Source organism: Microcebus murinus, chromosome 19 (genome assembly GCF_040939455.1).
Source record: "Microcebus murinus isolate Inina chromosome 19, M.murinus_Inina_mat1.0, whole genome shotgun sequence".
NCBI lineage: Eukaryota > Metazoa > Chordata > Mammalia > Primates > Cheirogaleidae > Microcebus > Microcebus murinus.
In genome coordinates this window covers 3720794-3748782 of record NC_134122.1, presented here as the reverse complement: position 1 = coordinate 3748782, position 27989 = coordinate 3720794, and the positions used below count along the sequence as shown (strand labels likewise).

At 46.9% G+C, this 27989-nt stretch overlaps 1 protein-coding gene across 6 annotated transcripts; it reads right to left on the bottom strand.

Moving 5' to 3' along the window:
• Window positions 1-277: 277 nt before the first annotated feature.
• On the bottom strand, window positions 278-27668 carry HMOX2 (heme oxygenase 2). Of its 6 annotated transcripts, none has more exons than XM_075995036.1 (7): window positions 27559-27668; window positions 5904-6017; window positions 5247-5372; window positions 3053-3170; window positions 2161-2652; window positions 1076-1202; window positions 278-986 (listed from the first exon to the last, which is right to left on the bottom strand). In XM_075995036.1, exons 3-7 carry the CDS (start codon window positions 5330-5332, stop codon window positions 859-861), a joined length of 951 nt encoding a protein of 316 aa, XP_075851151.1. In that variant the 5' UTR covers window positions 5333-5372; window positions 5904-6017; window positions 27559-27668; the 3' UTR covers window positions 278-858. The 6 variants fall into 6 exon arrangements, with proteins under 6 accessions (XP_075851151.1, XP_075851150.1, XP_012599211.1 ...); XM_075995035.1 differs by lacking the exon at window positions 27559-27668 and adding an exon at window positions 14132-14322; XM_012743757.2 differs by lacking the exon at window positions 5904-6017.
• Between the last annotated feature and the right edge of the window lie 321 nt (window positions 27669-27989).

The window sequence follows — 27989 nt, the reverse complement described above, 5'->3', positions numbered from 1 at the left end:
TATTTTAGACAATGAATTATTTAAATACAAGCGTATTTAAGTAGGAAACCTCCAGGGTATTTGTGAGCTAAAAAATCATAGACCAGGTATGCTTTAAGCATTTTTTGCAAGACAGAGTGACTCTGCACTGGAGATGAGAGTGCTGGGGGAACCATGATGGCAGGAGAATGTCTACTCCCCACACAGCCACAACGCACCCTTGCTTCACAGTGACTCTGCTCTCCTCTGGAAAGGACACCTGACCCATTCCGTGCCCAGGAGGAGGGAAGGAGACAGCTTGCGGAGTCCATTTTATTGAATGTTGTAGCATTTACACAGGTCAGAGACAAGCCAGGGCTGAGCAGAGCAGGCCTCTTGGGCTTCTGGGGGAGAGGGTGAGCTCTCGGGGCCTCTGAGGCAGGGGAGCACCTGGCTTCTGCCCACCCCAGTCCCTAGAGAGGACCAGAAGTTGAGCAGCAGCATCTGGAAAGGGCCCTCCCACAGCTGCAGCTGGGCTCACTGGCCACTCGCTCCTGCAGGGGAAGCTGGCTGCCCCTGTTCTACAGAACAGAGGAAGGAGGGCATGAGCCTGGGACTCAGACATGTGGGTGCCCAGGGGAGGGCTGGTCTAGAAGCCCAGGCCCGCCCTGCCACGCTGCACTAGCTGCTCCCTGGGCGACAGCCTGTGCCCAGTGAGCATCTGGCCCATCGAGAGGACGCCGTCAGGCAGAAGCTCTAGCGTCTGGCTTTTATTCATTGCCTGTCTCAATCCCAGCAATTTAAAAAAGTCACCTGAGGTGGTAGTTTAGTCAGGGGTGGAGATGGTGGTGGACCAGTAGTCACTTGGGAGGAGGGTGCCAGCACGGCGTCATGGGTCCTTCACATGTAGTACCAGGCCAAGAGTCCAGCAGCCAGGGCCACACTGGCAGCCAGAAGGAACTGGAGGCTGGGCTTCCTCAGCATAGCCATGGCTGTCCGGACAGGGCACCTGCTGCCCTCCAGGGCACCTGCATGGCAGCACCCACAGGAGACATGGCATCAGTGGGGGTCACTGACCGCCCACCCCAGAAGGGGAACTGGGAACACACAGACCTACCTTTGTCTTGTTGAGCAGCGTAGTAGGGGCACTTCCCCACGTCTCCTTTCCCATCGTGCACGGGGAGCCCATCCTCCATGGTCTTTCTGGCGAGCGCAGAGCCAGCCTGGTCCAGTTCGTTGAATATCTGCAGGAGCAGGGGCTGGACTGAGCAGGGATCCCTGCAGTGCGTGCACTGCTTGCGGAGCAGAATTGCTCTCGCGTGAGCTGAGGAGGTGCGCTCGCTCAGGAGTGCAGCTGGCAAAGCGAGCGGCCCCGGGTGGCGGCTGCACTGCCTGGCACTTCTCCCAAGCACAAGCTCTGGGGAGGTGGGCCCCACCTGTGTTGCTGGCACCCCGACAAAGCTGCCAACTGTAGTGGGTGTCCCCTGGGAACTGACCCGACATGTACCCCAGGCCTGGCCTTCTCTGAGAGCTCAAGCCACTGAAATCAACAGGACACAGGAGAAGGCACAGGTATATCCCCACCATTTCTAGCTGCTAGTTATTTTTTAGCAAGAAACAATAGAAAAATAGGATTATGGGAGAACGAGGCCCCAGTGGGGCAGACCCATCCTGAGTGGCTCCAGGAGGCCTCAACAGAGGGCCAATGGGGTCTGTGCACAGCCTGGCACTTCACCCGCCCACAGCCACTTTCCCTGGGACTCTGGGGACAGGATCAGCCTCCCCAGGCCCAGCCCCATCTACAAGCTATTTGTAAACAGTTATTCTCCTTACTGCGTTTGGTAAAACTGGCTCTCCCTGAACTTACCAAGCAGAACTTTTCAGAGCAATCACTGCTAAAAAGGAGGAAATTATCCACTCCTCAAGACCAGCGTCCTGGGGTAAGGAAGGACACAGCTCCATTCACCCAGACTCCTCACCCTTTCCCAAAATACTGCCCGAGGCAGCTCTCAGATCAGGCCTTCTGTGCTGGGCCCCATCCACTGGGCCTGTACCCTGTGGTGGTCAGTCTGGTTCCTTCGGCTTTCTCTCAGCACACTGCAGCCCACCTGTCCTCACACCATGGACACCCTCCTCCCAGGCAGCTCTGGGTTTGCTCCCACTGTCAAAGGTTCCCTTTGTGGCTCAGGCACCCAGCAGTACCTGTATGTTATACTGGAAGGCCTTGTTGGCCTCTTCCACGATCCTCTCTTTGGTCTTCAAGTTGAGGTCCAGGGCATTCATCCTGGCCCGGTAAAACTGCTTGAACTGCTGGGCATTGTCCACATTTTCAAACAGGTAGAACTGGGTCCCTTCCCCAGTGCTGGGGAGTTTCAGTGCTCGCTGAGCCACCTTCTTCAGCACCTGGCCCCCTGAGAGGTCCCCCATGTAGCGCGTGTATGCATGGGCCACCAGCAGCTCTGGCTCGTGATGCCCTATGTAGTGGATCCGCTCCACGTACTTTTGGGTGGCCTCAGAGCACCGCGTGCGCTCCTCCCAGTTGTCACCAAAGAAATACTCCATGTCCTTGGTCAGCGCCTCCTTCCGGTGCAGCTCCACGGGGAAGTACAAGGGGGCAAAGCCTGGGTGGTCCTTGTTTCGGTCCATTTCCTCCTCGAGGGCCGAATACGTGAAGTACAGTGCGGTGGTGGCCAGCTGTGGGGGCAACAGGACAGGAGAGACTGTGGGAAAGGGCCACGGGCATGGCCGCGACACCTGAGCCCACCACGCCCAAGCGGCTGGGTACAGAAGCTCAAGCAGTCCCCAAAGACCTGATCCTGTGCCATTTTTGTATGGCGAATTATTTCACACACCCAGGAAGCTTAACATTTAAAGGAGTGACGTGGTGAATTCTTTGGAACAGGAATACTTTTGCTTCTTTTCCATCACTATGTTTGTTTAAGCCACTAGAGCCACAGCTTAATGTCAAGAAGGGAGTGGTGGGAGAAAGCCCCGCTTCCCCCTCAGAGTGGCTCCAGGGGCACCTTTCTCATGGGACCCCAGCCCCACATGAAAGTCCGGAACCCAACCTCATCCATGATCAAGGGGCACAAACCTTAAATAGCTCCTTCTTAATGTTGCCCTTCAAGAAGTCCTTGACAAACTGGGTGTTTTCTGCCTGGTCATGTGCTTCCTTGGTCCCTTCCTTCAGGAGCTCGGAGAGGTCAGCCATTCTGTGGAGACAGGACGTGTGTATGAGAGAGAGAATCAGCCCTTCCTGGCTCCCAAGTAAGGACCATAGGATGAAAGACGAAGTCCAGACGCCGGGATGACCACATGCTGGACTGGAGGCAGGCCTGCTTACACACGTCACTCAACACGAGTGACAGAGACGTGTCAGGGAACACAGGGCAAACACACATGGCAGTTTGCCCCAATGACTCAGGACACAAGGGATGACTATGGCCATCTCCTCAAAAGTATCCTTGTCTGTGTGTGTGCATCTGCTGGGAACCACGCAAATGAACAACACGTTGCTTCTGTGGCTGCCTGATGGCCACAGAAACACACATCTCTAATCCTTCCAGTGTTTGCTGGTTTTTTGCCTTTGCGAACATGTCCTCCTGGAATCCACACACCTCACACACCTGGAATCCACAGTAAGGGGCTGTGACTGTGGATCTCCTGGGGTGGCCCGGCTGTCCTCTTCCCACTTTGGACCCACAGCCTCTTTAGGGCTACATGTGGCTAGGCACAGATGTAGGAGAATAAGACGACAACAGAGAGGTTGGGGCCAGAACCTTGGGTTTGTGCTGCTTAACAAAATTACACAGGATAGGCCAGGCACAGTGGTTCACCCCTGTAATCCTACCACTCTGTGAGGCTGAGGAGGGAGGACTGATTGAGGCCAGGAGTTCGGGACCAGCCTGAGCAAGAGCAAGAGCAAGACCCCGTCTCTACTAAAAATAGAAAAATTAACCGGGTGTGTTGGCACACGCCTGTAGTCCCAGTTACTCGGGAGGCTGAGGCAGGAGGATCACTTAAACCCAGGAATTTGAGGTTGCTGTGAGCTAGGCCGATGCTACAGCACTCTAGCCCGGGCAACAGAGAAAGGCGCTATCTCAAAACAAAACAAAACAAAAATTAAAAACAAAACAAAACAATTAGGATAAAGTGCTGATGGATGAGCAAGGTAGGAAAGGTAGAAAATGTGTGATCCCTGGCCGGGCCCAGTAGCTCACACCTGTAAATCCTTAGCACTCTGGGAGGCTGTAGTGGGAGGATCTCTTGAGCTCAGCAGTTCAAGGCCAGCCTAAGCAAGAGTGAGACATCATCTCTACCAAAAAGAAAAAACAATGAAAGTGTGTGATCCTGGCCAGCTCGGTGGCTCACGCCTGAATTCCAGCACTTTGGGAGGCCGAGGCAAGAGGGTTGCTTGAGGCCAGAAATTTGAGACCAGCCTGGACAACACAGTGAGACACCATGTCTATAAAAAATAGAAAAATTAGCCAGGCATGGTGGCGTATGCCTGTAGTCCCAGCTATTCAGGAGGCTGAGGCAGGAGGATCACGTGAATCCAGGAGTTCATGGCTGCAGTGAGCTATGATTGCACCAGTGCATTCCAGCCTAGGTGACAAAGAAAGACACCGTCTCGGAAAAAAAAGAAAAGAAAACATGATCCTAAAGGTGGTGGCCCCTGGGCATGGGCTCACATGTGTCCATATGATCCATCTACTAGAGCAAGAAAAACTCGGCCCTCCCATGATCAACCTCTGCTGGCTTCTTTAGATTAGCTCGTATCACCCATGTGCCAAGAGTCACATGTGCCGAGAGTTTATCACCAGCAGTTGTTCACGAAACTTTGCTGGTGACAACGCCGTGTGAGAGGCTAAACACATGCACAACAGGGCCCAGCATTTGAGGTTTGCAGTGAACTGGCCCTGCAGAGTAGGAACAAGCCTGCCCTAGAGTCAGAGTTACTCCCACATTTTAAGTGGTAGAAGACACTGTGAAAACAAGCCAGCCTGTCCCTGATTACTCTTTCTCAGCCTAGAAGAAAAACTTAGGTTTTTAAGAGGAAAAACAGAGAAGTACTACCATCAAATCCCATCACTGGTACTCCAGCAGCACCTGTCCTGCCTCCTTGGCTAAGATAACGGAACAGAACAAATGGGGAGAGCGCTGAGCAGCCGGGGTCCACAGTCCAGGCCCCGTGACTGCCCCCAGTGCCACTAGCGAGGAAATCAGGTGTGCCAAGCATGGCAGGCACCACCCCACCTGGCTCATCATAGCCAGCACCCACTGCTCACCTGGTGTGGTTTTCCTTTTCTGAGATCCCAGAGTTCTTTTTCTCTGACTCGTCTACGCCCTCTGAGGTCTCCACTTCCACTGACATTGTTGCGAAGTGTGGTACTTGTGCTCTCGCTCCTCTGGTCCTGTAGAGACACAAGGAGCTGGTAATGGGGCACCCAGAGCAGTCACTTCCCCCAAATCCCTGCAGGTTCTGCTCTCTGAGCCAACGTAACCAAGGTGACACCCACACACCCCAGGATTGCTTTCCTTAAAAATAAAGCTCTGCAACTACTGGGACCATGTCGGAACATGGACAGAATTTGAATATGGACACTGTATCGACACTGAGCTTGCTGGTTTTTAAAATAATTATACTGTGATTATGTAAGAGAATGTCCTTGTTCCTAAGACAGAAGTAAAGAGGCACACTGTCTGCAACTCACTGTCAGATGGTCCAGAGAAGTGTGTGTATGTGTACACACACAGGTGGGGGAAACTAGCAAGTATGAAAGCAGATGAGGCCAGGTGTGGTGGCTCACACCTATAATCCTAACACTCTGTGAGGCCAAATCGGGAGAATTGCTTGAGGCCAGAAGTTTGGGACCAGCCTGAGCAAGAGTGAGACTCCGTCTCTACTAAAAATAGGAAAATTAGCCAGGCATCGTGGCGCGCACCTGTAGTCCCAGCTACTCGGGAGGCTGAGGCAGGAGGATCACTTGAGCCCAGGAGTTTGAGGTTGCTGTGAGCTAGGCTGACGGACACTCTAGCCGGGGCAACAGAGTGAGACTCTGTTTTGGGAAGAAAAAAAAAAGATGAGACAAAATGCTAGCAGTTAGTGAATCTGGGTAAAAGATAGAGTTCCTTGTACTATTCTTACAATTTCCTGTATGCTTGAAATTATATCAAAATAAAAAGTTACCAAAAACATTAAAGAAAATAAAGCTTAAAAAAAACCCAAAAAGCAGCAGCAGCAGCAGCTCTGAGCCTGGAAAGCAACACACACATTCCACACCACACATGCTGCCCGTGAGAGGCCAGGCCTTGTGCAGAGGGCAGTGTGAGCAGGGTACAGCTGGAACCTAGTAAGCCAGGCCCTTCTCAGCAGCTCCCCTGTAGACCACAGCAGCTCGAAGGCACCTGGACAAGCCTACAGCCTCTGCACGAGTCACCAAACAAGCAGACTGTTCCCAGGCCACGCAGGACTGCTGGGCTGAAGAAAACAATAAGTTGGCCAATCAATACCCACTGCTGCAAGGGCTGAGCCTTCGTCAGCCAGGGAAATACAGTCCCATAACGCGACAAACTCATCTCTGTCCCTGGAGACTTCTTGCTCTGGCAGTGTAAGGGGCAGTCCATTTGGGGAATGTTCCAGATGAACAGTAGCAACAACAACTAAGAAAGTAACTCACAAAGAGAGAACTACTGACAGCAAATCGGGCCAAACTGTGCCAAGGACAGAAACAGGCGTGGAGGAGGACAAAGAAATACAAGAAACAGTCCTCAAAAGGCTAAAGAAGAAGAAAAAGCCCAACCTCTTCCTCCCCCCACAGGTTAACGTATTGGCACACATCCTTCTCAAGTTTCCTCTAGACACCTAGTTACATTTTTCCTGTTATCTTTTGGGACATGGTTTACCAGCAAGATCTTTCTGAACCTTTTCTCATCTTCAGATTTAACATCTGTACACTGGGATTAATTTCAGGAAGTAAAAGGAGAACAGACAGCACAATGCCTGCCACATGGTAAGCACTGAATAAATGTTAGATAACAACTGTACCTGTATTTTGACTGAGGCTCAGTGTGTCCAAGAACACTCAGAAAATAGAGTATTTAGAAAATGGAACCTTCTCCTGGCTCCAAGTCAGACATACTCTCCCCTCTTCAGTAACGCCGATGAGCTGCACAGGACACGGCACGGTCCAGACACACGGGCAAGCAGGCAGTCATCATATGGAGAGAACAGTATGCAGAGAGGCTTCTGGGGAAGGACCCTCAAAAACCGACGGAATTTGAGGTGGGGCAAGGGGAGGACTGTAGCTCAGGGGAACAATATGAACAAAGCTAGAAATGGATGGTCCACAGAAATGGCAAAATATACCCAGCTGTGCACCCTCTTACACAGGCCAGGCTCTGCCAGCTCCGGAATAAGCCCCACAGGGGCCTTCTAATGGCTTGTCCACACTGACCTTGATTTATAGACTTTTCGGAAGGAACAGCTATGCTCCACACCCCCGGGGACCTGATAGCCAAAACTGGTCTCTGGCTGCTCAGTTCGCAGGCAGCAGAGAAGAGGGTGCTAGGAGGGGAGTGTGGGGCTGCCCAGAGGAAGGGGCACAGTAAAGGGTCCCAGAGCCTCTAGACAGGTGGTGGAAGCCCGTGCTGAGGACTTGCCCCAGGTCTGCAGATTCCCTCATGCTTACAGGTGAAGTAAGGCAAAGACAAGGACAAGTGTGGTCTGCTGCACAGGTTACCCACTGTGGTCACTTTAGGTAAGCTTCCTGCCATGGCATCTATCATGCGGCACAACAGTGACTGTGTATGTCATTAAATCCCATCAGTAACTGTTTTATTCAGTAACTGCAAGCTCTGGGAGTATAGTCTTGCTTAAGCAACAAGGTCTTCTCTTTCCCTTAAAAATACAAAAAGGGGCCTGGCACAGTAGTTCACATCTGTAATCCCAGCACTTGGGGAGGTTGAGGTTGGAGGATCACTTCAGCAAATCGGGCCAAACTGACAGCAAACACTGTCAGTTTGGTCAGGAATTTAAGATGAACCTGGGCAACATAGCAAGACCCTGTTGCTACAAAAAGAATAGCAAAATTAGACAAGTGTGGTAATACACACCTGTAGTCCCAGCTACTTAGGAGGCTGAGAAAGGAGGATTACTTTAGCCAAGAGTTTGAGGTTGCAGTGAGCTATGGTGACACCACTGTACTCTAGCCTGGGCAAGAGAGTGAGACTCTATCTTAAAAAAAAAGAAGAAGAGGGGAGGGGGGAGAGAGACAGAGAGAGAGGGAGAGAAAAGAAAGGAAGAAAACAAAGGGAAAGGGAAAGCTGGCCTCTACCGGTGCCCGCTTTAGCATTTTCTTAGCAGCACTTCATTTGTGCCATCTGTCCTCCAGCTTATCCTCTTCAACCTCACTTCTGCCTGCCAGCCCCAATTCCTTTCTCCCAGCCCATGACAGGCTGAACTCTGGACCACAGCTGTAGCCTTCAAGGCCTGGAAAATGCTAGATTCTGAATAAATACTTGTTGAGTAAAAACATTCAAAGCAGGCCAGGCGCAGTGGCTCACACCTGTAATCCTAGCACTCTGGGAGGCCGAAGAGGGTGGATCGCTCAAGGTCAGGAGTTCGAGATCAGCTTGAGCAAGAGCGAGACCCTGGGGGTGGAGGGGGCACCAATGCTCCTAGGAAAGCTCAGCACATTCAACCCACACAGGCTGGAGCCAGGGAAGCAGCCTGTGTCTATCCTCTATCCCTGCAGCCTAGTCACTGTTCTTCAAGGGAGTGGCCATGTAGCGTGGTACTCAGAGGCTACCTTGCAATGGCAGAAACAATTCTTCTCACTCTCGGAAAAGCTCCACGTCCAAACTTAGTCTGGATGACCTCTATATTTGAATGCTGTTTTCTTTGCAGGAACTACTGATAACCCTAGAAAACTGGGGGCCAAGTCATAAATGTAGAGCCTTTCTAGATTTTAATTTCTCACATAAACAAGAAGCTGCCCCACAAAGGGAAAAAAAAAGATCCTAAAAGATTCCACTCTGAGAAATATTAATAGTCATCTGTACCAAAATAATAAAGAGCCATACTATGCCATTAGGGAAAAATCACATGGCCTAACAACAAAGGGTAGGACTGCTCAAACGACAGTGAACAATAGAATCCTGGCACAGCCGGGACAAGCTGATAAGCTGCATTCACACATGGAAAAGTCTACACATATTTAAAAAAAAAAAAAAAAGGACCCAAAACAGTGACAACTGTGTGCAGAAGTATATAAGTATATGGACAATGACAGGAGGGGAATTTGGAGAGCTGTAAATACTTGATTTTTGTTGTAAATACTTGGTTTTGTTGTTAACTGGCTGCTGCTTTATTGTATAAAGTGACTTCAATTCTCTTGGAAAGAAAGGGGAAGGGGAGGAAAGCAGAAGAAGGGAAGGGAAAAAAGAAACCAAGCAAACCAGTGAAGATCCCACATTGCACTAACCAGTCAACACGAAGTCCCTGGGCCCTCTTTACTTTGCTATCATTATACAAATGCCAGAAAGGTCATTCTGCCGTCTCTCTTTCCCATTTCCAAAAAACTGTGACCCTCTACTACTACTACTACCTCTACTACTCCATAATTCCCATACTCGAGCTGGTCACCTATCAGCAACTGGTTTTCATTCTGACACCTGACCTGACAGAAGGAGTATCAACGTTCCTATCATAGTTACTTCCAGCAAAAGAGGTTCCTTTAGACCCGCCCAGCAGACCCAGAACACTCATCTCAAAGCTCTTGCCCCTGGCAAATTGCAGGCTGAAGGCACCAGGGCTTCTGAAATAACAGATGTGTTCCAAAATGTTAAATCCTCTATGGACACTCAAGTTCAACAAATTTCAGGTCACATAGCACAGTGCACTGCTGCCGGGCGTAAACCTAATCTAAGGACTACATTATAGAATTCATCCCCCATCTGGTGAGCCAAAAAGGAACAAAAAAGACTTCTTTTTCTTTCCTCTGGAAAAACCGCAACTGAAGGAAGGGGGCAGCTTGCTGAGGCCAGCCAGCACTGAGAGGAAGGAATGGCAAGGTGACCTGCTCCCTGGAATGAGAACAATTCTGCAAGCCTCTGACTCACTGGAATAGTGACACTTGACAGTGATCAGCTCCTGCACTTCATGTGATGCCATGGCATAAGCTAGTGTTGTTACCCACATGCACAGGGAAGCTAAGCGGCTGCTCGGAGATGTCTGCACCCTACCCCACTGATGTTCCCTCCCTGCTGAACGCCTTGTGGCTGTGCACCAGAATTCCCTCCATCATCCTGGGTGAGGTCCCTGCCTGCTTCCTAGAAGGCTCTTAGAGGTCAGCATTCACTTCTGTCATCCTGTTTCCCCAGTTAAACCAGAAGCTTCCTACAAGACAGATCAAGATTCCCTCAGACTCTCAGTGAATCAGGGTCCAATATCACTTACAGCCCAGCACCCGGGGAGCCTCCAACCGGAGTTACCGCTGTTGCAATGTGCAGATGGAGTGCCTACTGACAAAGCTAGCTACCTAAAGGTTTGTATGTGCATGTATAACAAGAAAATAACAGTTAACTTCTAAATAACCAAGTAATACAAAATTTTAATTGGGTACTAGGTCCCTACATTAAGTGGTATGGCTGGGTGCAGAGGCTCACAGCTGTAATCCCAGAACTCTGGGAGGCTGAGACAGGAGGATCCCTTGAGCCCAGGAGTTCGAGGCTGTACTGAGCTATCTATGATCATGCCACTTTACTCCAGCCTGGGTGACAGAGTGAGACCCTTATCTCTAAAACAAAACAACAATAAACTAAACTGGTATGAAATCTAGTTTAATCTTTTTTCAGATCTGACTCAACTTTTTTTTTGAAACTTTTTAAATTAGCAAATAATAATTATATATATTTATGAGATACAATGTGATGTTTTGATACATTGGGGAATAATCAAATTTTACACACTTAGCATTTCCTTGAACTAAGATCATTTAAAATCCATTCTTTCAGCAATTTTGAAATAGATATTATTAACTATAATCACTATACTATACAATAAATCACCAGACCTCATTTCTCCTGTTAACTGAAATTTTGTAACCTTTGACCAGCATTCCCCTTTCCACCTCCCCGCTCCCTCAGCCTCTGGTAACTACCATTCTACACTCTACTTCTACCAGTTCAACATGTTTAGATTCCACATATAAGTGAGATGTGGTATTTGGCCTATTTCACTTAACATAATGTCCTCTATTTTTTTTTTTTTTTTTGAGACAGAGTCTTGCTTTGTTGCCTAGGCTAGAGTGAGTGCCGTGGCGTGAGCCTCGCTCACAGCAACCTCAAACTCCTGGGCTCAAGCCATCCTGCTGCCTCAGCCTCCCAAGTAGCTGGGACTACAGGCATGAGCCACCATGCCCGGCTAATTTTTTCTATATATATTAGTTGGCCAATTAGTTTCTTTCTATTTATAGTAGAGGCGGGGTCTCACTCTTGCTCAGGCTGGTTTCGAACTCCCGACCTCGAGCGATCCGCCCGCCTCGGCCTCCCAGAGAGCTAGGATTACAGGCGTGAGCCACCGCGCCTGGCCATAATGTCCTCTAGATTCATCCATGTTGTCACGAATGACAGAATTTCCTTTTTAAGGCTGGATATTCCGTTGTGCATACATACCACATTTTTAAAATCCATTCATCCACTGATGGCTTCTCAAGTGTACTGTGAAGACCAAGTGAACTAGCGTGGATGGAGGTGTTTCAGGGAATGTAATGCTGCCTCAAATGTTTACCTCTTACTGAGAAAGATGCTGGTGAAAATAAGCAGCTGGGGGACTGTGAAACCCAGAGAAGAATGCGAAATCCCACAAATTTCCAGATAATTCTGGGCAGGTCACACATGAGGACTTCTGACTCAGACCTCATTCACTGGCAGTGTCAGAAAATGGGAACACCTGTTCTTTCCAAGGTGAGACATGTGACCACTGCAGGGTAGAATATCCACACTACAGATGCCGGAGACTGACTGAGCTGGAAGTTGGGGGCAGCAGAGAGGGCTAAATCAGCTCTAACCCAACAAGGCACCAGAAAACAGAGGACTCTGAGCACCGTGAGGAAACCACATCATCTAGGTCAACAGCTTCTGAATTTACAGAATAAATGGCCTGAGGTCTCCTCTGAACGCTGGTGCTGCCACTCCTCAAGAAATGTTATACATAAGCCTCACCCTTTCCATTTCAATCACCGGGGAAATTCAATCCCATGGCTCACTGAATGGATGAATAACTACTACCTCTTGATAAGGAGCAAGTTCAGACAGTGAATCCTGGAAAAGTGGAGACTCTGGGGACAAAAAACACTTGAGTCAGATTTATTAAACATGCACTTGCACATTTGGGCAAGAAGCAAGGAGAAAGCAAAACAACTGCCAACTAGTCTAAAGGCACTAGCCTCACAGTAACCTCAAAAACTGACATCAGTTCAGGAAGTCCAAGACTTTTTTAATTGGGGAGGGTGAGTGTGCACATCTCCAGCCATGTTCAAATACAACTGAGCAAGCAGTCCAAGCAGACACCAAGGATGAAACCTGAAACACTGAAAAGAGCTCAGAGAAGGGGCCTGGAAGTGACTATTACTGTTGCAACGATGGGTCCTTGTAAAGAGCCTTCCTACTACAAATGAACTAAACACAAGACTCGCCCCTGTTCCCTGACTGCCACTTTGATTTATATGAGAAGAATGGGCCTCTAAGTTGAAAAAATGAAAATTCCTCAAGCCCATAACAAGCGCCTGGGAGTGGAGGGGTGGTGCAGAAGCCCTGACTGAATTCCAAAATGGCTCTGGCTGGCTAGGTAGTCCTAGCTACTCAGGAGACTGAAATGGGAGGATGGATCAAGGCCAGGAGTTTGAGGCTGCAGTGACCTATGATTGCAATACTGCACTCCAGCCTGGGCAACAGAGCAAGACCTTATCTCTAAAAAGTAATTTAATAGTGAAATGGTTTGAGTGGGTTTTTTTTTTTTTTAGAGACAGGGTCTCACTCTGTTGCCCAGCTATGTGGCATCATCATAGCTCACTGCAACCTCGCAGTCCTGGGCTCAAATGATCCTCCTACTTCATCCTCCCGAGTAGCTGTGACTACAGGCACATGACACCACTACCAACCTTTTATGTTTTGTAAAGACTATGTTACTCAAGCATGTCTCAAACTCCTGGCCTCAAGCAATCCTCCCACCTCAGCCTCCCGAAAGTGCTGGGATTACAGACGTCAGCCACTGGACCCAGTCTTGGGTGGGATTTTTATAAGGAGGACAAAGCAGGCATGAGGCATCCCACTGGAATGGTTTTAACAGAAATGGTGATGAAATCTTAGGTCATCCCTAGGTTACCATCAATCAAAAATTATTACAACTTTGAACAATTTTGAAAACATGTCCTGTGTATAAGTAGCCAGTCATATTTCCTTTCACTCAGGCACAAAAACTGTGTCACCTGTAGCTTCAGCTTCTATCAGAGACTGTGACTAGCATTTGGCCGTAGAGGGAAAGAGAGTGGGTGATTAAGATGTTTCTGCTACATTGCCATTTTGCAAAACCTGGAAGTGCCATCAGCTCCCAGGTGCTTTCCTCTCTACAAACAGATGGAAGCCTTAGAAGTGATTCCTGCCAAGGTGAAGGTCCTCAAATTCACCCACGAGAGGCTGGGGCCAGGACGGAGTACCAGACTACACTGCATGCAGCCTGGACAGCAAAGGAAGATCCAGACTACAAGGCCTGGTCCACCAGGCTAAGTTACTTTCGAGCAGTGTCCCATTGGCTATGAAGAAACTAAGAATGAGAGAATACTATGTCCAAGGTTACTCAGAGAGTTAACAGTCAAGTTGGGACTAAACCAGAGTTAGGTGATTCCTCCTGTGTCTCTAGCTAATCCTCATTGGTTCATGTATGTGAGATTAGAGTCATGTCACCAGACTACTAGCAACACGGAAACTGAAACTACAGCCTATGGAGGCACTCGAACCACACTGCATTTCTGTGTGCACGTAGGAGTTAAACTACAGTGTGTGGTTTTAGTATGAAAAGCGAGCAATATCCTATCATTTCAGAGCAATAAGTATGGGCACAGGCCCATCTGACTATTCAGAAGCTGCTGTAGCCTGTCCCCGAAACACTCACCTCGGCTCACTCAGATGACACAACAACCTGAGAAGATTGTTCCTGGGTGAGGACTACATTTGTTGACTATCAGTGCAGGTCAAAGCTGGTCCCAAAGGGGAGGATGGCATACCTTACCACTTGGCGACTGAGAGTAAGGCCAGACCTATTAGGGTTTGGTGGACAATGACACCAGGGGCTCCAGGGCATCCCTACACCAAGGGGAGGTCACAATAGGGTCTGCACATCTCTATAGCACCGATTGCCATAGGAACTACAGAGAAATAGAATATCTGGTTCGAGAATCTGGAAGTGTGTCAACCATGTGTTAAGTATTTAAAATCTAAGCAGTCTCATTTTTCTGCCTACTGAAAATATGCTCTGCCTAGGAAATGGCAGTACAATGGATAGGAAGTATGTTAACATAAACTTCTTATAAGATTAGAAACTCCACAGGAAAGGTTCGGTTAGTGGAACAAAGTGGCTCCTGCCTCTCCCTCCGGGCGTGTGGGGGATTCGCACACATTCCCACGGGCTGCAGAGGCAGGCGTTACTCCCAGGGTTCTTCACAGCGACCGCCCGGACACCGGTGGGGGCTGGAGTGGGGGCGAGGAAACAAGCCCAGACCAAAACCAATAACTCCACGTGGCTGGCTAGTCCCACACAGGCTTGTGGCGGCAGTGGCAGGGGACTAGCTGCAGCAGCTCCTAGACTCCTCAGAGGAGAAGGGTCGGCTTTCTCAGCCCTACCAGCCGGCCCTGCTTATGCCCAAGGAGTGGTGAGGGGAGCAGAGCAGTCGACCTGCTTCCATCTCACCTTCTGACTCCCTGTCTTATTAAACAAGGCACCACGATTTCATAAGCATGAGGGTCCTCAACTGTTTTCCTCCCTCAGTATACAGGACCTGATCTGCACACAAGCAACAATATCCCACAGGAGTAGCCAGGGGCTGGAGGGTGGAGAAATGTATTGCAAGTGATGGGACATTCCCAGCAGTTAGCCATGACAGCAGCCCTCTCTTCTACCTTAAAAAGCCTTTCAGGATGAGAGCCGACTTACCCAATTAAACTTATTTTTTAAGACAAAGCATTCAGTATTCATAAACTCCACTGTTAGTAACAGATTACTTGGAATACACCTCATCACCACACTCAAGGACAGAAAAATCAAAATAACACAGTGATTACTTAGCAAAACGACCTTAAACCAGCTTTCTAGGAAAGAATTCTAGATACTCCAGCTCAAGGAAGCCTTCCAGGATTGAAGGGAGAAGACACCACATCACCATGCATATTCTGCGTAGATGTGTGCAATTTCCGCAGCTATGCTCTTCCCTTTCCTCACCGGGATGGAACTCCCAGGACAGGGCCCCCCATCACAACAGTCGCTTAGTGATGATTCAGTATCTGTATAAATGCCACATGTGACTATTAATTTAGATAGTAATTTAAGTATTTGTATTAAGTATATATCCTATGACATAGAGGCAAAATCCCTCAATCTAAAATTTTCCAGAAGATGAGTTCAACAAGTCTAACAGCAGACACATGCACAAAAGTCCTTTCTGCATAGCACAATACCGATATGTTCATACGACACACAAGGAGTTGAGGCAGTGTACTGACTGGTGTGATGAGCGCTAGAGCCTGACCCGTGGTGGGCACCCAACAAATGTTAACTGAGGTGAACCCAGGACGAGAGAATCTACTGGCCACACAGGTGGAGAGGCAACACATGGCTGTGGTTAAGGCACAGGCTCTAAACAGTACAACTGACAGCAAACCCTGGTTCTACATATAACCAGCTGAGTGGACTTGGACCAGCTACTTAATTTCTCGGAGTCTCTTTCTTTATCTGTAAAGGACAGTAATAACAATTCTGCAAGGTAGGGATGAGAATTAAGTGAGATTAATGAATTATAAAACTGTGACATGTTATAAGATGCTGACTAATAAATTAAAGAAAATGCCACTTAACATATAAAACTGACAAAGACTTCTATGTACTTTCAAACAAGAAACAGAAATACCACTGTCTCCATGAAAAGCCCTACAGGCCGCATCAAGTCTACTGAGTTGCAGGCTTACCATGAAGAATGTACATTTTCATTCTAACAGCATTGCATACCAAGAAAGGAACAGAAAAATCTTGGAATGTCTAGCCAAATACATTTTGCAAACGATCTAAAGGAAGATGATCACCTTAGTCCAATTCCTTCAAGGATACCCTGAACATGAGTTAGGTGAAGGACTCTCCCTGTTACCAAGAGTCAGGATGGGGGACAGGGCACACTTCTTGTTTTGTTTCTTTAGAGAAATTTATCAGTATAAACAAAGGTTTTGGTAACTGAAAAATGTACTTGATCTTGTGACAAATCTAATCTACATTTTTATCTCATAACAATCAATCTTCAACCCAGTGTTTGTCAACTAGGGACCAATTTGCTCCCTAAGGAACATTTAGCAATGTCCTGATATGTTTAGTTGTCACAACTGGGGAATGGAAGTATATTACTGGCATCTAGTGGGTAGAGTTCAAGGGTTACTGCTCAATATCCTACAATGTGCAGAAAGCACACACACCCCCCTCACCATCACAAGCAATCCAGCCCAAAATGTCAGAAGTGCTAAAGTTCAGAAACTCTATTCCACCTCAGAAGCAGTGCTGAGGCAGTTCAAAAAAGGGCATGAATCTAAAACCTCTCTCATCCCTTTATCAACTGACAGAGACAAGATGAGATTTGTTTTGGCACTATGTTTCAAACCATTTGTCACACCTTCGCCAAATATCCTCTACAGAGATTTCTGGGAAAACTGAATGGCCACCAGAAAACAGAAGAGGCTGTTAGGTGGGACAACTTGGCTCTGCCCACAGATGACAATGAAACAGGTCAGTACCTTCCTTGGAACAGGCCCCATTTGGATCACTGGAAGCTAAACATCCAAAGCAAGCTCAGTAACAAGCCAGGCAGGTGTGAACCCTTTGACAGAAATGTGTTTACTGACTTCTTTATAAGATAGAACATGAAACTGGGAGAAACCTAATTATTGTCTGTCAGTAAGGTATCTGACTGACAAATAGTCTAAGAAAGAGAAAAATTAAGTTCTACTACTGGGTCTGCTACTAGCTAGCTACAGAACTTCCCTGGAACTCCAGTCATTTCTCAGCGAGCTGCAGGGAGAATAGTGTTGAACAGTATGCAAAGCAGGGAAGGCTGTGGGCCTCCTCCATCCTGCTTCTGCCAGAAAAGGCTTCTCTATTCCTTGCTATATTTCACCCCCATCAAAAAAAAGTTGTGCCACTTCTAAAAATAAGGTCTAAAAACAAATATTAAGTGATGATATTGGAGGTCTGATATTACATTAAGAGCAACCTAAGTAAGCTTTTTATGATCTATTATAGCACTTGATCCAGTTATAGTGTTTATTTGTTTACATGTTTATTTTCCAGATTACAGTTCATTTATCTTTGTCTCCTATTGCCCAACATGGGGCACACACCTAATCAGGATTTGCTGACTGAATGAATGACTTCCAGAATGTGAGGTATTCTCAAAATTGAGCAGACTAGGCATGGGGTGGCTTATGCCTATAATCTTAGCACTTTGAGAGGCCAAAGTGGGAAGACTGCTTGAGGCCAAGAGTTTAAGACCATCCTGAGCAACATAGTGAGACCCCCATCTCTACTGATACTCCTGGATGTCTGCATCTGTGAAAAAATTCTGTATCCCCTACAGTTGTTCTTTGAATCTGGATTTCACAACAGCAGCAGGGTCTCTTCATGTCTGTTCCCCTAGGGAAGGGGCCAACCACAAAACAGCACTAGCACACAACTTCCTAACAAGTCCACATCCTGTCTCTATGCACATATGAGAGTAAATACACCAAGGCATCAGGTTATCATGATCACAAGGGGAAATGCTACAATTATCATAATTTACTAAAGAGAAAAAAAAATGCAAAAAACCCCCAGCAGTTTGCCACCGTAAAACTAAATAACTCCTGTTCCTTCCATGGCAAATCAATCACTAATAAAGATTAATTTTTTAATCAATAAAAAAAGTTATAAACAAAGTATTAAAATAAATAAATAACTCCTGTTCCATCTTCTCCAATGAGGCAGTGCCCATGAACTACATGCATTAAAGTTTAATTCCTATAATTCCCAAGAGTTGCCCAGAACTAGTCCAACATTATCCCCATTAATCATTATCCAGAGGAAATTCAAGTAGTACAGAACATCAACTATTGACTGAAGACATGATTAGACAACAAGGAATGAATAACTTTAGGAAAAAGCAGACAAAATGGTGAGTGTCCAATAGCTTATAGGCCCGAAAAGGCAGAGACGCAGGCTCCCCAATGCTGTGAGAGCTATACTTAAGCCTTTTTCAAACAAAACCCTACACCGAAGGCCAATTAAAGCAAGTTAAGTGGAGCTTCCATGGTTAAAGCGAATGAGGAGAGGGAAGGCCAGGGGGCTCAGGAGCTCAGCAGCTCAGCTCCTCCAATTCCCTTAGGGCCCCTGAGCTTGGCCAAGTTTGCTCAGCTGTGGTCTAGGGAGGCAAGGACACTCAAACAACTGGCTACCATTTCCACCACATACGCTCAGTAACCAGCAGCTCTGGGTAGGGTCTTTTAGGCCTGTGTATGTCAAAAGCAGCAGTGGGAAGGAAGCTGGTCCTGGATTAGCCACTGTTCCTGGACCTGCCCAGGACTTTCAGGCTGCTGGGCCAGGGCTTCTCTTTCACACCTTGTTTCCAATAGTCTAACAGCTCCTTGAAAACTTCATGACCTTCCAAAAACCATGTGGATTCTGTCTTCAACTCACCCTATCCCCAATATTCACATTTAGCTCTAACCCTAAATATGGACAGGTGCATACTCTAACCAGCCACACGAGACTGTAGAGTCCCAGAGAGCAGACCTTGAGCCTTGAACACCTCTGCCTCACCCACACTAGCCAGTGAGGGTGCAGAGACCTCAGGCAGTGCCCTATCTCCTAGGAACCAGATTAGATCACTGCCTACCCGTGGGAACATGCTGTCCTTTGGACATGAACTCATATAAGTCCCATGACAGTTGGTGTTTGGTGTAAGACTATTTGTTTACAAAGTAATATCCTAGGGTTTCTGTCTTTAATCTTCCACTCAAGTATCTCCTCATCTGAAGACATAAAATCAGAAATGTGCACTTCTGAAGATAGGAAGGAAGGGTATTTGTCAGAACAATCCTTGCCTTTTTTGTTTGCAAATCTCTGTGATAATCAGATGAAGTCTTTAGATTCTCTCTCCAGGATGGTCACTTACTAAAAAAAAAAAAAAATGTTGCCTGTGCCATTCCAGGGTAACCACATTCTCCCAAAGTTCATCTGTGGACCCAGCATTTCAGGTTAAGAATTCCTGTTCTTGAAGGAGTCTCTTTATGAATGACATTCTCTTTGTGTGGGCAATGTTTTTACCAAGACCCCTGAGTGGTCTAAGATGGATTTCCCCTTTCTTTGGCTTCTCCTTCCTTCTTTTCACTTCCTACTCTGTCATTTACCTAATCCTGGTGGGTTTAGTGCAAGTTCTCCTAGCTTCTCCACTTCTCAGCTCTTTAACTTCCCCTGACCTCCAAAAACACTGAGTGCCTAAATGACGATCATAAACCTCATAAAGTATTTTTATTGTTTTGGGTCTTCCCAAGGTAACAGCCAACTCCCCATGAACACGGACTACATCAGGTTTGTTGTTTTTGCACATCCCCTCAGCGCCAGTACTCTGTACACCTCAGAGGCTCAATACAGTATACTTGGCCCTCTGTATCTGTGGTTTCCACATTCACAGATTCAACCAACTTTGGATCAAAAATTGAGGAAAAAGACCCTGCACCTGTACTACACATGTACAGACTTTTTTCCTTGTCATTTTACCTAAACTATACAGTGTAACAAAATTTACATGGCATTCACATTGTGTTATATATTATAAATAATCTAGATATGATTTAAAATATACAGCAAGATATGCATAGGTTATATGCAAATATTTAATGCTATACCATTTTATATAAGGGACTCAAGCATCCATGGATTTTGGTTCCCTGAGGGGGTCTTGGAACCAATCCTCAACAGATACCCAGGGATGAATGTGTGTACTTGCCAAATGGTCTGATGTTACTGTTTCTTCATCCTACTACCTTTAGGCATTTGCACTTGAATAGGCTGACTCCTTTAAAATTTGGACATATGCATTAGTGTGATATTGTGATAATAATGAGATATATATCTCATTATTAAGATAATAATAATGTAATAAATGAGTATAATAAATGAGATATATATACATATATATTTGGTCTTTCCCCCAGTTTCTGACACAGAGCTCCTAAATCCCTTAGTATTTCCTGGGTAACAGGAGCATCTTTTGTTCTAATAAAGCAACTCTTGGTGGGCTCCTAGAGAACCAACCGTGCAATTAGAGGGGGTGGAACTGAAAGAAGTTTCAACTCCATGTAACCTCTTGGGAGGGGAGAGGAGCTACAGGTTGAGTTGATCAACAATGTAATCAATCATGCCTATGAAATGAGGCCTCCATAAAAACCCAAAGGACAGAGTTTGCATTAGCTTCTGGATAGCTAACACCTGGCAGTTCCTTCCTTAACATGTGAAAGTTCCATAGAGAGCACGGAAGCTCTATGCTCCTTCCCACTTACTTGCCTTGCACTATACATCTCGCCCATCTGGCTGTTCACCTGTATCCCTTTAAATATCCTCATAATAAATAAATGTAGGCCAGGCGCGGTGACTCACGCCTGTAATCCTAGCACTCTGGGAGGCTGAGGAAGGTGGATCATTTGCACTCATGAGTTCGAGACCAGCCTGAGCAAGAGCGAGACCCCGTCTCTACTAAAAATGGAAAGAAATTAACTGGCCAACTAAAAATATATATAAAATATTAGCTGGGCATGGTGGCGCATGCCTGTAGTCCCAGCTACTTGGGAGGCTGAGGCAGGAGGATTGCTTGAGCCCAGAAGTATAAGGTTGCTGTGAGCTAGGCTGACACCACAGCACTCTAGCCTGGGCAACAGAGTAAGACTCTGTCTCAAAAAAAATAAAAAATAGGGCCGGGCACGGTGGCTCACGCCTGTAATCCTAGCACTCTGGGAGGCCGAGGTGGGCGGATTGCTCAAGGTCAGGAGTTCGAAACCAGCCTGAGCAAGAGCGAGACCCCGTCACTACTATAAAGAAATTAATTGGCCAACTAATATATGTAGAAAAAATCAGCTGAGCATGGTGGTGCATGCCTGTAGTCCCAGCTACTCAGAAGGCTGAGGCAGCAGGATCGCTTGAGCCCAGGAGTTTGAGGTTGCTGTGAGCTAGGCTGATGCCATGGCACTCACTCTAGCCTGGGCAACAAAGTGAGACTCTGTCTCAAAAAAAAATAAAAAAAATAAAAATATAAATGTAATACTTTTCCCTGAGTCCTGTGAGCCACTCTAGCAAATCAATTGAACCTAAGGAGGAGGTCATGAGAACTTTGATTTATAGCCATAAGGTCAGAAGTATAAGTGACAATCTACTACTTGCAGCTGGTATGTGAATGAAGGGTAATCTTGTGAAACTGAGCCCTCACCTGTGAGATCTGGCCCTATCTTCAGATAGTGTTGGGATTTTATTAAATTAGAAGACAGCTGGTATCCACTGGAGAAGTGTTTGGTCTGTGGGGAAACAACCCCCACACACCTGGTGTCAGTAATGTGTTGAGTGTGAAAATGGAGCAGGAAAAACATTGTGTGTGGTTTTTTTCCCCATTTTAAATAACTGGAAAAGCCACATGCAAAGGCAGAAAAGCATAACCTACTAAAAGCTAGTCACCCCACATTTTTCTCCTTTTGAGTCCGCTATTATGTCTTTTTATAAATACAAATCTTAAAAAGCAGGACAAACATGACATTGAGCATAGACATTTGGAAATTTGACGGAGACTGATACCCAAGTGTATAGAAGAATGGAATGACTTTTTAAAGTTATTTTCTAATTAGTGGGATACCTACTATTACTAAGCAAAGAGAAGGCCTATCCTTCCTATAGAAAAAGAAGGGAGTGAAGGTTTAATGTCTTCTACACAGAAGCGAGAGGATGGCCCAGGCCCCACTTCATTATGTTCGCTTTTGTGTGTGTGTGTTTTGTTTGAGACAGAGTCTTGTTCTGTTGCCCAGGCAGCTGGAATGCAGTGGCACCATCATAGCTCACTGTAGCCTCAAACTCCTGGACTCAAGGTATCCTCCTTCCTCAGCAGGGTGCAGGAGGACTCTCATTCTTGCTAAGGCTGCTCTCAAACTACTAAGCTCAAGCGATCCTCCCACCTCGGCCTTTCACAGTGCTAGGATTACAGGCGTGAGGCATCATGCCTGGCCTATGTTTGCTTTTTCACCTTCCATTCAAACACTACTATTTAAACTTCTCTTGCAACCCACATTCAGTTTTGTTCATTCCTTTTTATTTTTTGAGACAGGGTCTTGCTCTGTTGTCTGGACTAGAGTGCAATAGCATCATAGCTCACTTCAACCTTAAACTCTGGGCTCAAAGGATCCTCCTGCTTTAGTTTCCCCAAGTAGCTGGGACTACAGGTATCATGCCCAGCTAATTTTTCTTATTTTTTATAGACATGAGGGCTTACTGTGTTGCTCGGGATGTTCTTGAACTCCTGGCCTTGAGTGAACCTCCCACCTTGGCCTCCCAAAGTCCCAAGATTATTAAGTATGAGCCACTGCACCTGGCCTGTTCATTGATTCTTCTCTGTCCTACCCTCCTCCACACTGCTATGGAAACAGTTCCAGGTGACAACAGTTCCTTTGTAGCAGCACATGGGGTCTTGCCAGAGAGAACAACAGATCAAGTATCTATGGAAGGGGATGGCTACACTTGGGCAGGTGACATTACATATCACCATCAACAAACACTTATCATGCTTATGGCCTCTGTGACTACAAAGAGGATGAAGATCTTGTTCTGGATGAGAGAGAGAGAGAGAGAGAGAGAGAGAGAGAGAGAGAGAGAGAGAGAGAGAGGGAGAGGTGGAAAAATAAAAAGATACACAATATAACAAGGCACACCCTTCTATTATATAAATACTAATTGTACAGTACATAAAACAGTGGTAAAGATAGAGCCTTATATTCTAGATTTTCCAGAACAATTCTTATTTCAAATATCCCATTCCACCAATTCCTTCAGTACATCTGTATGCTCAGAACATGGCATGTGTTTGGCATAAAAAATATGATCATCACAGCTACTTATGAGGCAAGCCAGCCCACTAGATCAACTAAAATCAGGATGGCATCATGATACCAGATTGTTTGAATCACATTAGCACTTCCTACAGCCCTAATACAGCGCTTTAATAGTAGCCCTTCAAGTAATTGTGGGATTGAATACAAGACGCAGTGAAACCAGAGTCTTCTAAGAAAGCTCATCAGGAGAAAGGCAAGGAGCTGAGAGTATTTAGAACAAGTGAGGCACGCTGGGTACGAGACACCAGTCTCTATTATGCCATTCTTCCCCACAGCCCTTATAAAGTTACTGAGAACTATGATAATAATTAGGCCTCCGATACTCCTGGGAAGGAAACAAATCTATTCATGTGATGAAAATTAATTTTTCCCCCACTTGGTCAGCCTCTGGCACACAACTGACAGCACAGCTATCACCACACAACAATCGTGTCTTTCTTCTGCTGCTGCCCCCTACCTCATGTATCCTATTCACTTACCTCCCTATCTTTCTTGCCAATCTATTTTCTCCTCTGTCCAGCCTGTGCTTTAGACAAGGGGATCCCAAACAAAAATCACATGGGAAACTCTAAAAACACAAATTCCCAGTCCCAATCCCCACCTTACTAAAACAGAAAGGTTTGGAAACCCCTGTATTTGCTCATTAAGCAGCATTCAAAGGCATCAATGAAACTTAAAAAGACCTTTTTGCACCCTTCCTTTTGCTCTCCCTTTGCTGCAACAATGGGTCTGGTCGTTATCTGTGGCATATGTATCATGCTCTGTAAACCTATATCTTGCTTTTGCTCTACAACCCTATCTTTCTTTCTTTCTTTTTGAGACAAAGTCTCACTCTGTTGCCCCGGCTAGAGTGCCGTGGTGTCAGCCTAGCTCACAGCAACCCCAAACTCCTGGGCTCAAGCAATCCTCCTGCCTCAGCCTCCTGAGTAGCTGGGACTACAGGCATGCGCCACCATGCACGGCTAATTTATTTATTTATTTATATATATAATTTATATTTTTAGTTGGCCAATTAATTTCTTTCCATTTTTAGTAGAGCCAGGGTCTTGCTCTTGCTCAGGCTGGTTTCAAACTCCTAACCTTGAGCGATCTGCCCACCTCAGCCTCCCAGAGTGCTAGGATTACAAGCGTGAGCCACCGCGCACAGCCTACAATCCTATTTTTCTCTCTTCAATAAACCTCATTCATTTTTATGCTTATCTAAAAAAAAAAATAAAAAGGAAATTAAAAAGAAAATTTCTAATGATTTTGACTGCCTTCATTAGTGGACTTTTTTTTTTGGTGGAGACAGAGTCCCTATGTTGCCTAGGCTGGTCTCAAACTCCTAGGCTCAAGTGATTCCTCTGCCTCAGACTCCCAAAGTGCTGGGATTACAGGTGTGAACCACCACACCCGGCCTATTAGTTGACTTTAAAATGTGTAGTACAACGGATGACAACATCCTATGATAAATAAATGGAGTCCATAGGGAAAAGTAAAATAGTGACAACATTGGAGAGCAACTCAGTGGTCACCAAAGTGAAATTTCTTCTAGTATAAGAGACCTCTATCTAAGCAGTTATATGTTTCAATTAAAGATTCACCTCCCCCTACCCCAACCTCCCTTGTTCACAGAATTAACTGGTAATGGCAATGCTTCTCGGCAGTACAAAAATATCCTGAGAAATCATTCAGATATCAACAAAAGACAGAGAGCTTTCATCATACGTCTTTGCAAACACAAACCTACTAGATATAATAGAGTTAAAAAGCAGATAATCTTCACTGTGCAGTAAACAAAAGGGGATGTGATCCAGACCTCTTAATTCTCCCATCGGCTATCAGAAAAGAAGACTGCATTAAGTATCTATTTATAACCTTAGTTAACTATGGCTGGTAATACACAAGGAGTAATTTATAGTTTCAGTTTTTAATCTCCTTTTTCTCCAAGGAGGTACAGGCTGAATTCTAAATGTTACACTGAAATATCCCATTTTACAATTCCACTTTTCAAAAAGATTTTTCCCCTAGAGGAGTGATAATTCCAGTTTTTGGTGCAATCCTGATGCAGAGCCCAACTACCCTGTGAAAAGAATCAGCTATTAAAAGGGAATCCCCCCCCACCAAAAAAAAATGAAGGCAGCCCTAGCTGTCCAGTTTTGTAAGTTTTAACAGACTTGATGAGGGGTGAGCTAGAGGTAATGAACACTTTACTTTTTGCAACTCATCTCATTGGCACTGTCACTCATATTCTTGATTCTGGCAACTCAACAGTATCCCAACTTACTGGCACAAGCAAAGTAAAAAAGGAAATCAAAGCCGGGCTCGGTGGCTCACACCTGTAATCCTAGCACTCTGGGAGGCTGAGGCAGGCAGATTGCTCTAAGTCAGGAGTTCAAAACCAGCCTGAACAAGAGCGAGACCCCGTCTCTACTATAAATAGAAAGAAATTCATTGGCCAACTAATTATATATGGAAAAAATTAGCCGGGCATGGTGGCATATGCCTATAGTCCCAGCTACTTGGGAGGCTGAGGCAGCAGGATTGCTTGAGCCCAGAAGTTTGAGGTTGCTGTGAGCTAGGCTGACGCCACGGCACTCACTCTAGCCTAGGCAACAAAGCAAGACTCTGTTTCAAAAAAAAAAGGAAATCAAGTCAGACAATGAAGGAATCACAGGATTTTCCTCTCCATATCCCCAGATACATGAGGTCATTCAGTGGGAGTTCCCAATGCCCCACAAATTCCCACACCCTCCCCAGTGTTCTGACCTAGGTACTGTATTTGAAAACGGTTTTCCAATTTCACCAAGTAAAATTATAAATATCCTATTAAATTGTGAACTCCTGGCAAGCAAAGATTATGTCTTCAGATATTTCTTGGAAAAGCTAATAAAGAAACCAGAGATTTACTAACTATATTCATTACCCTCCTTCCCAAAGTACTAAAAGTTTTAACAAGAAAGTTAAAATTTTAATCAAAACACACTAAAAATTACCACCACACCAAAAATTCAAAAACAAAACCAATAAGCTCATCTCCTTCTACTTGAGAGGACAGTTTAAGGGAGGGATGGGAGGGTGGGAAGACATCTTAACATAATCTATTTACAATCTGTGCAATTCCATCTAGTAAACAACACCGGATCGGGAACCAGACCACCAGGTTCATAATCATCTGTGCCATCTTCTTGGCTGTGCAATGTAGGTCAAGTCACTTAACCTGGTCTCAACACTGACCGCATTTTGCAAGTGGGAAAATGATCAGTTAGTTCACAAGGTTTTGGAATGGGCTAGGAGGAAGAGGGCTTCCTCATGATAGTGTTTTCAACTTCGATCTACCTTGTCTACAGCCATCAACGCAACACAATAAGGATGAACAGCCACAGCCCACAACTGGTTCCTCAGAACCAATTTAAAGGGCATGACACAGACGGGGCCTTGTGCAAAGACTGTGCGAAGCAGCGCTGGTAACTTTTATGGGGCACACCTAGGGCATTGTGTTTAGAAGGTGACAGGTCAATTCCTTGTCCAGGCTAACCGGCTGCTCCTACAGTTGGTCCCTCCCAACCTGGCACTCTGTTCCAACGCGCACCAGGGGTCACTCACGAAGTCACAACAGTGATTCAAGGGACAATTTTTTCGGAAAAGGTGAGACACTAGAAGAAAGGGCAGAGCCCCAGTCAATGCCAACAGCCCCGCGACGCCGCCGCTCTGGGCTCCAATCTCGGAAGCTTGCGGCAGATCCGGTCCTCCCGTGCCCCCTCGGCAGAGACTGCAACCCCTGCCGCCAACGCCAATTCCACCGGCTGCGACCCCAGGCGTCACCTCGCCAAGCACACTCGTGACGCTGGGAAGGGTGGGCCCAACGGGGACACCCAGGGAAACGCTCCGGCCTCCCCGGCACCCCGACGAAACGTCTTCTAGAGAGCGGCGCCCGGGATTCCGCCCTCACCTGACAGCCCCCTCCACGCCCGTCCTCGTCCTTCCCGCCGGGTCCCTCCCGCCGCCCCCTGCCCGGCCTCACCCGGTCTCCCGCCGCCCCCTGCCCGGGTCTCCTCTCAGGCCGGCGCTGAGGGCGCTGCGGCCCGGCCGAGCCCAGTTCGCGAGGGCCTGGACTGGGTCAGAGCCCGCCGAGGACGCGGCCCGAGGAGCCGGGGGGAAAACAGGCCCAGGAGGGCGCAGCCTGCTCACCTGCCGCAGGTCAACACCACGCGTCCGCCGGGCCCGAGTCAGCGCGCCCGTCAGCGACTCCCTCAGGCGCCGCCGCCGCCGCAGCCAAGCGGGCGGGCGCGAGGGCGGGGCGACGTGGGCACGCAGCGCGGGGCGGGGTCTGCGGTGACCACGCCCCAGGGAGGCACGTGGCTCCTTCCCCCGGGCGCCGCGGCCTGGAGGCCAGCCTGGGCTCAGCTGGAGGGAACTGGGAAGCTGAATGACTGCTAGTAATTAGCGAGAGCTACGCGCTTTTCTTTCCCAAAGTCTTTTCATTCTCTTACATCCGCTCAGTGATGGAAGAAATCGGGTTGTCAACCTTGACACCTCCCTCTGGGTCACTTACTAGTTGCATCCATTGACCAGTCCTGTGCGGCCACACTGCACAACCTCTCTCTGCTGGGTCCCCCGCT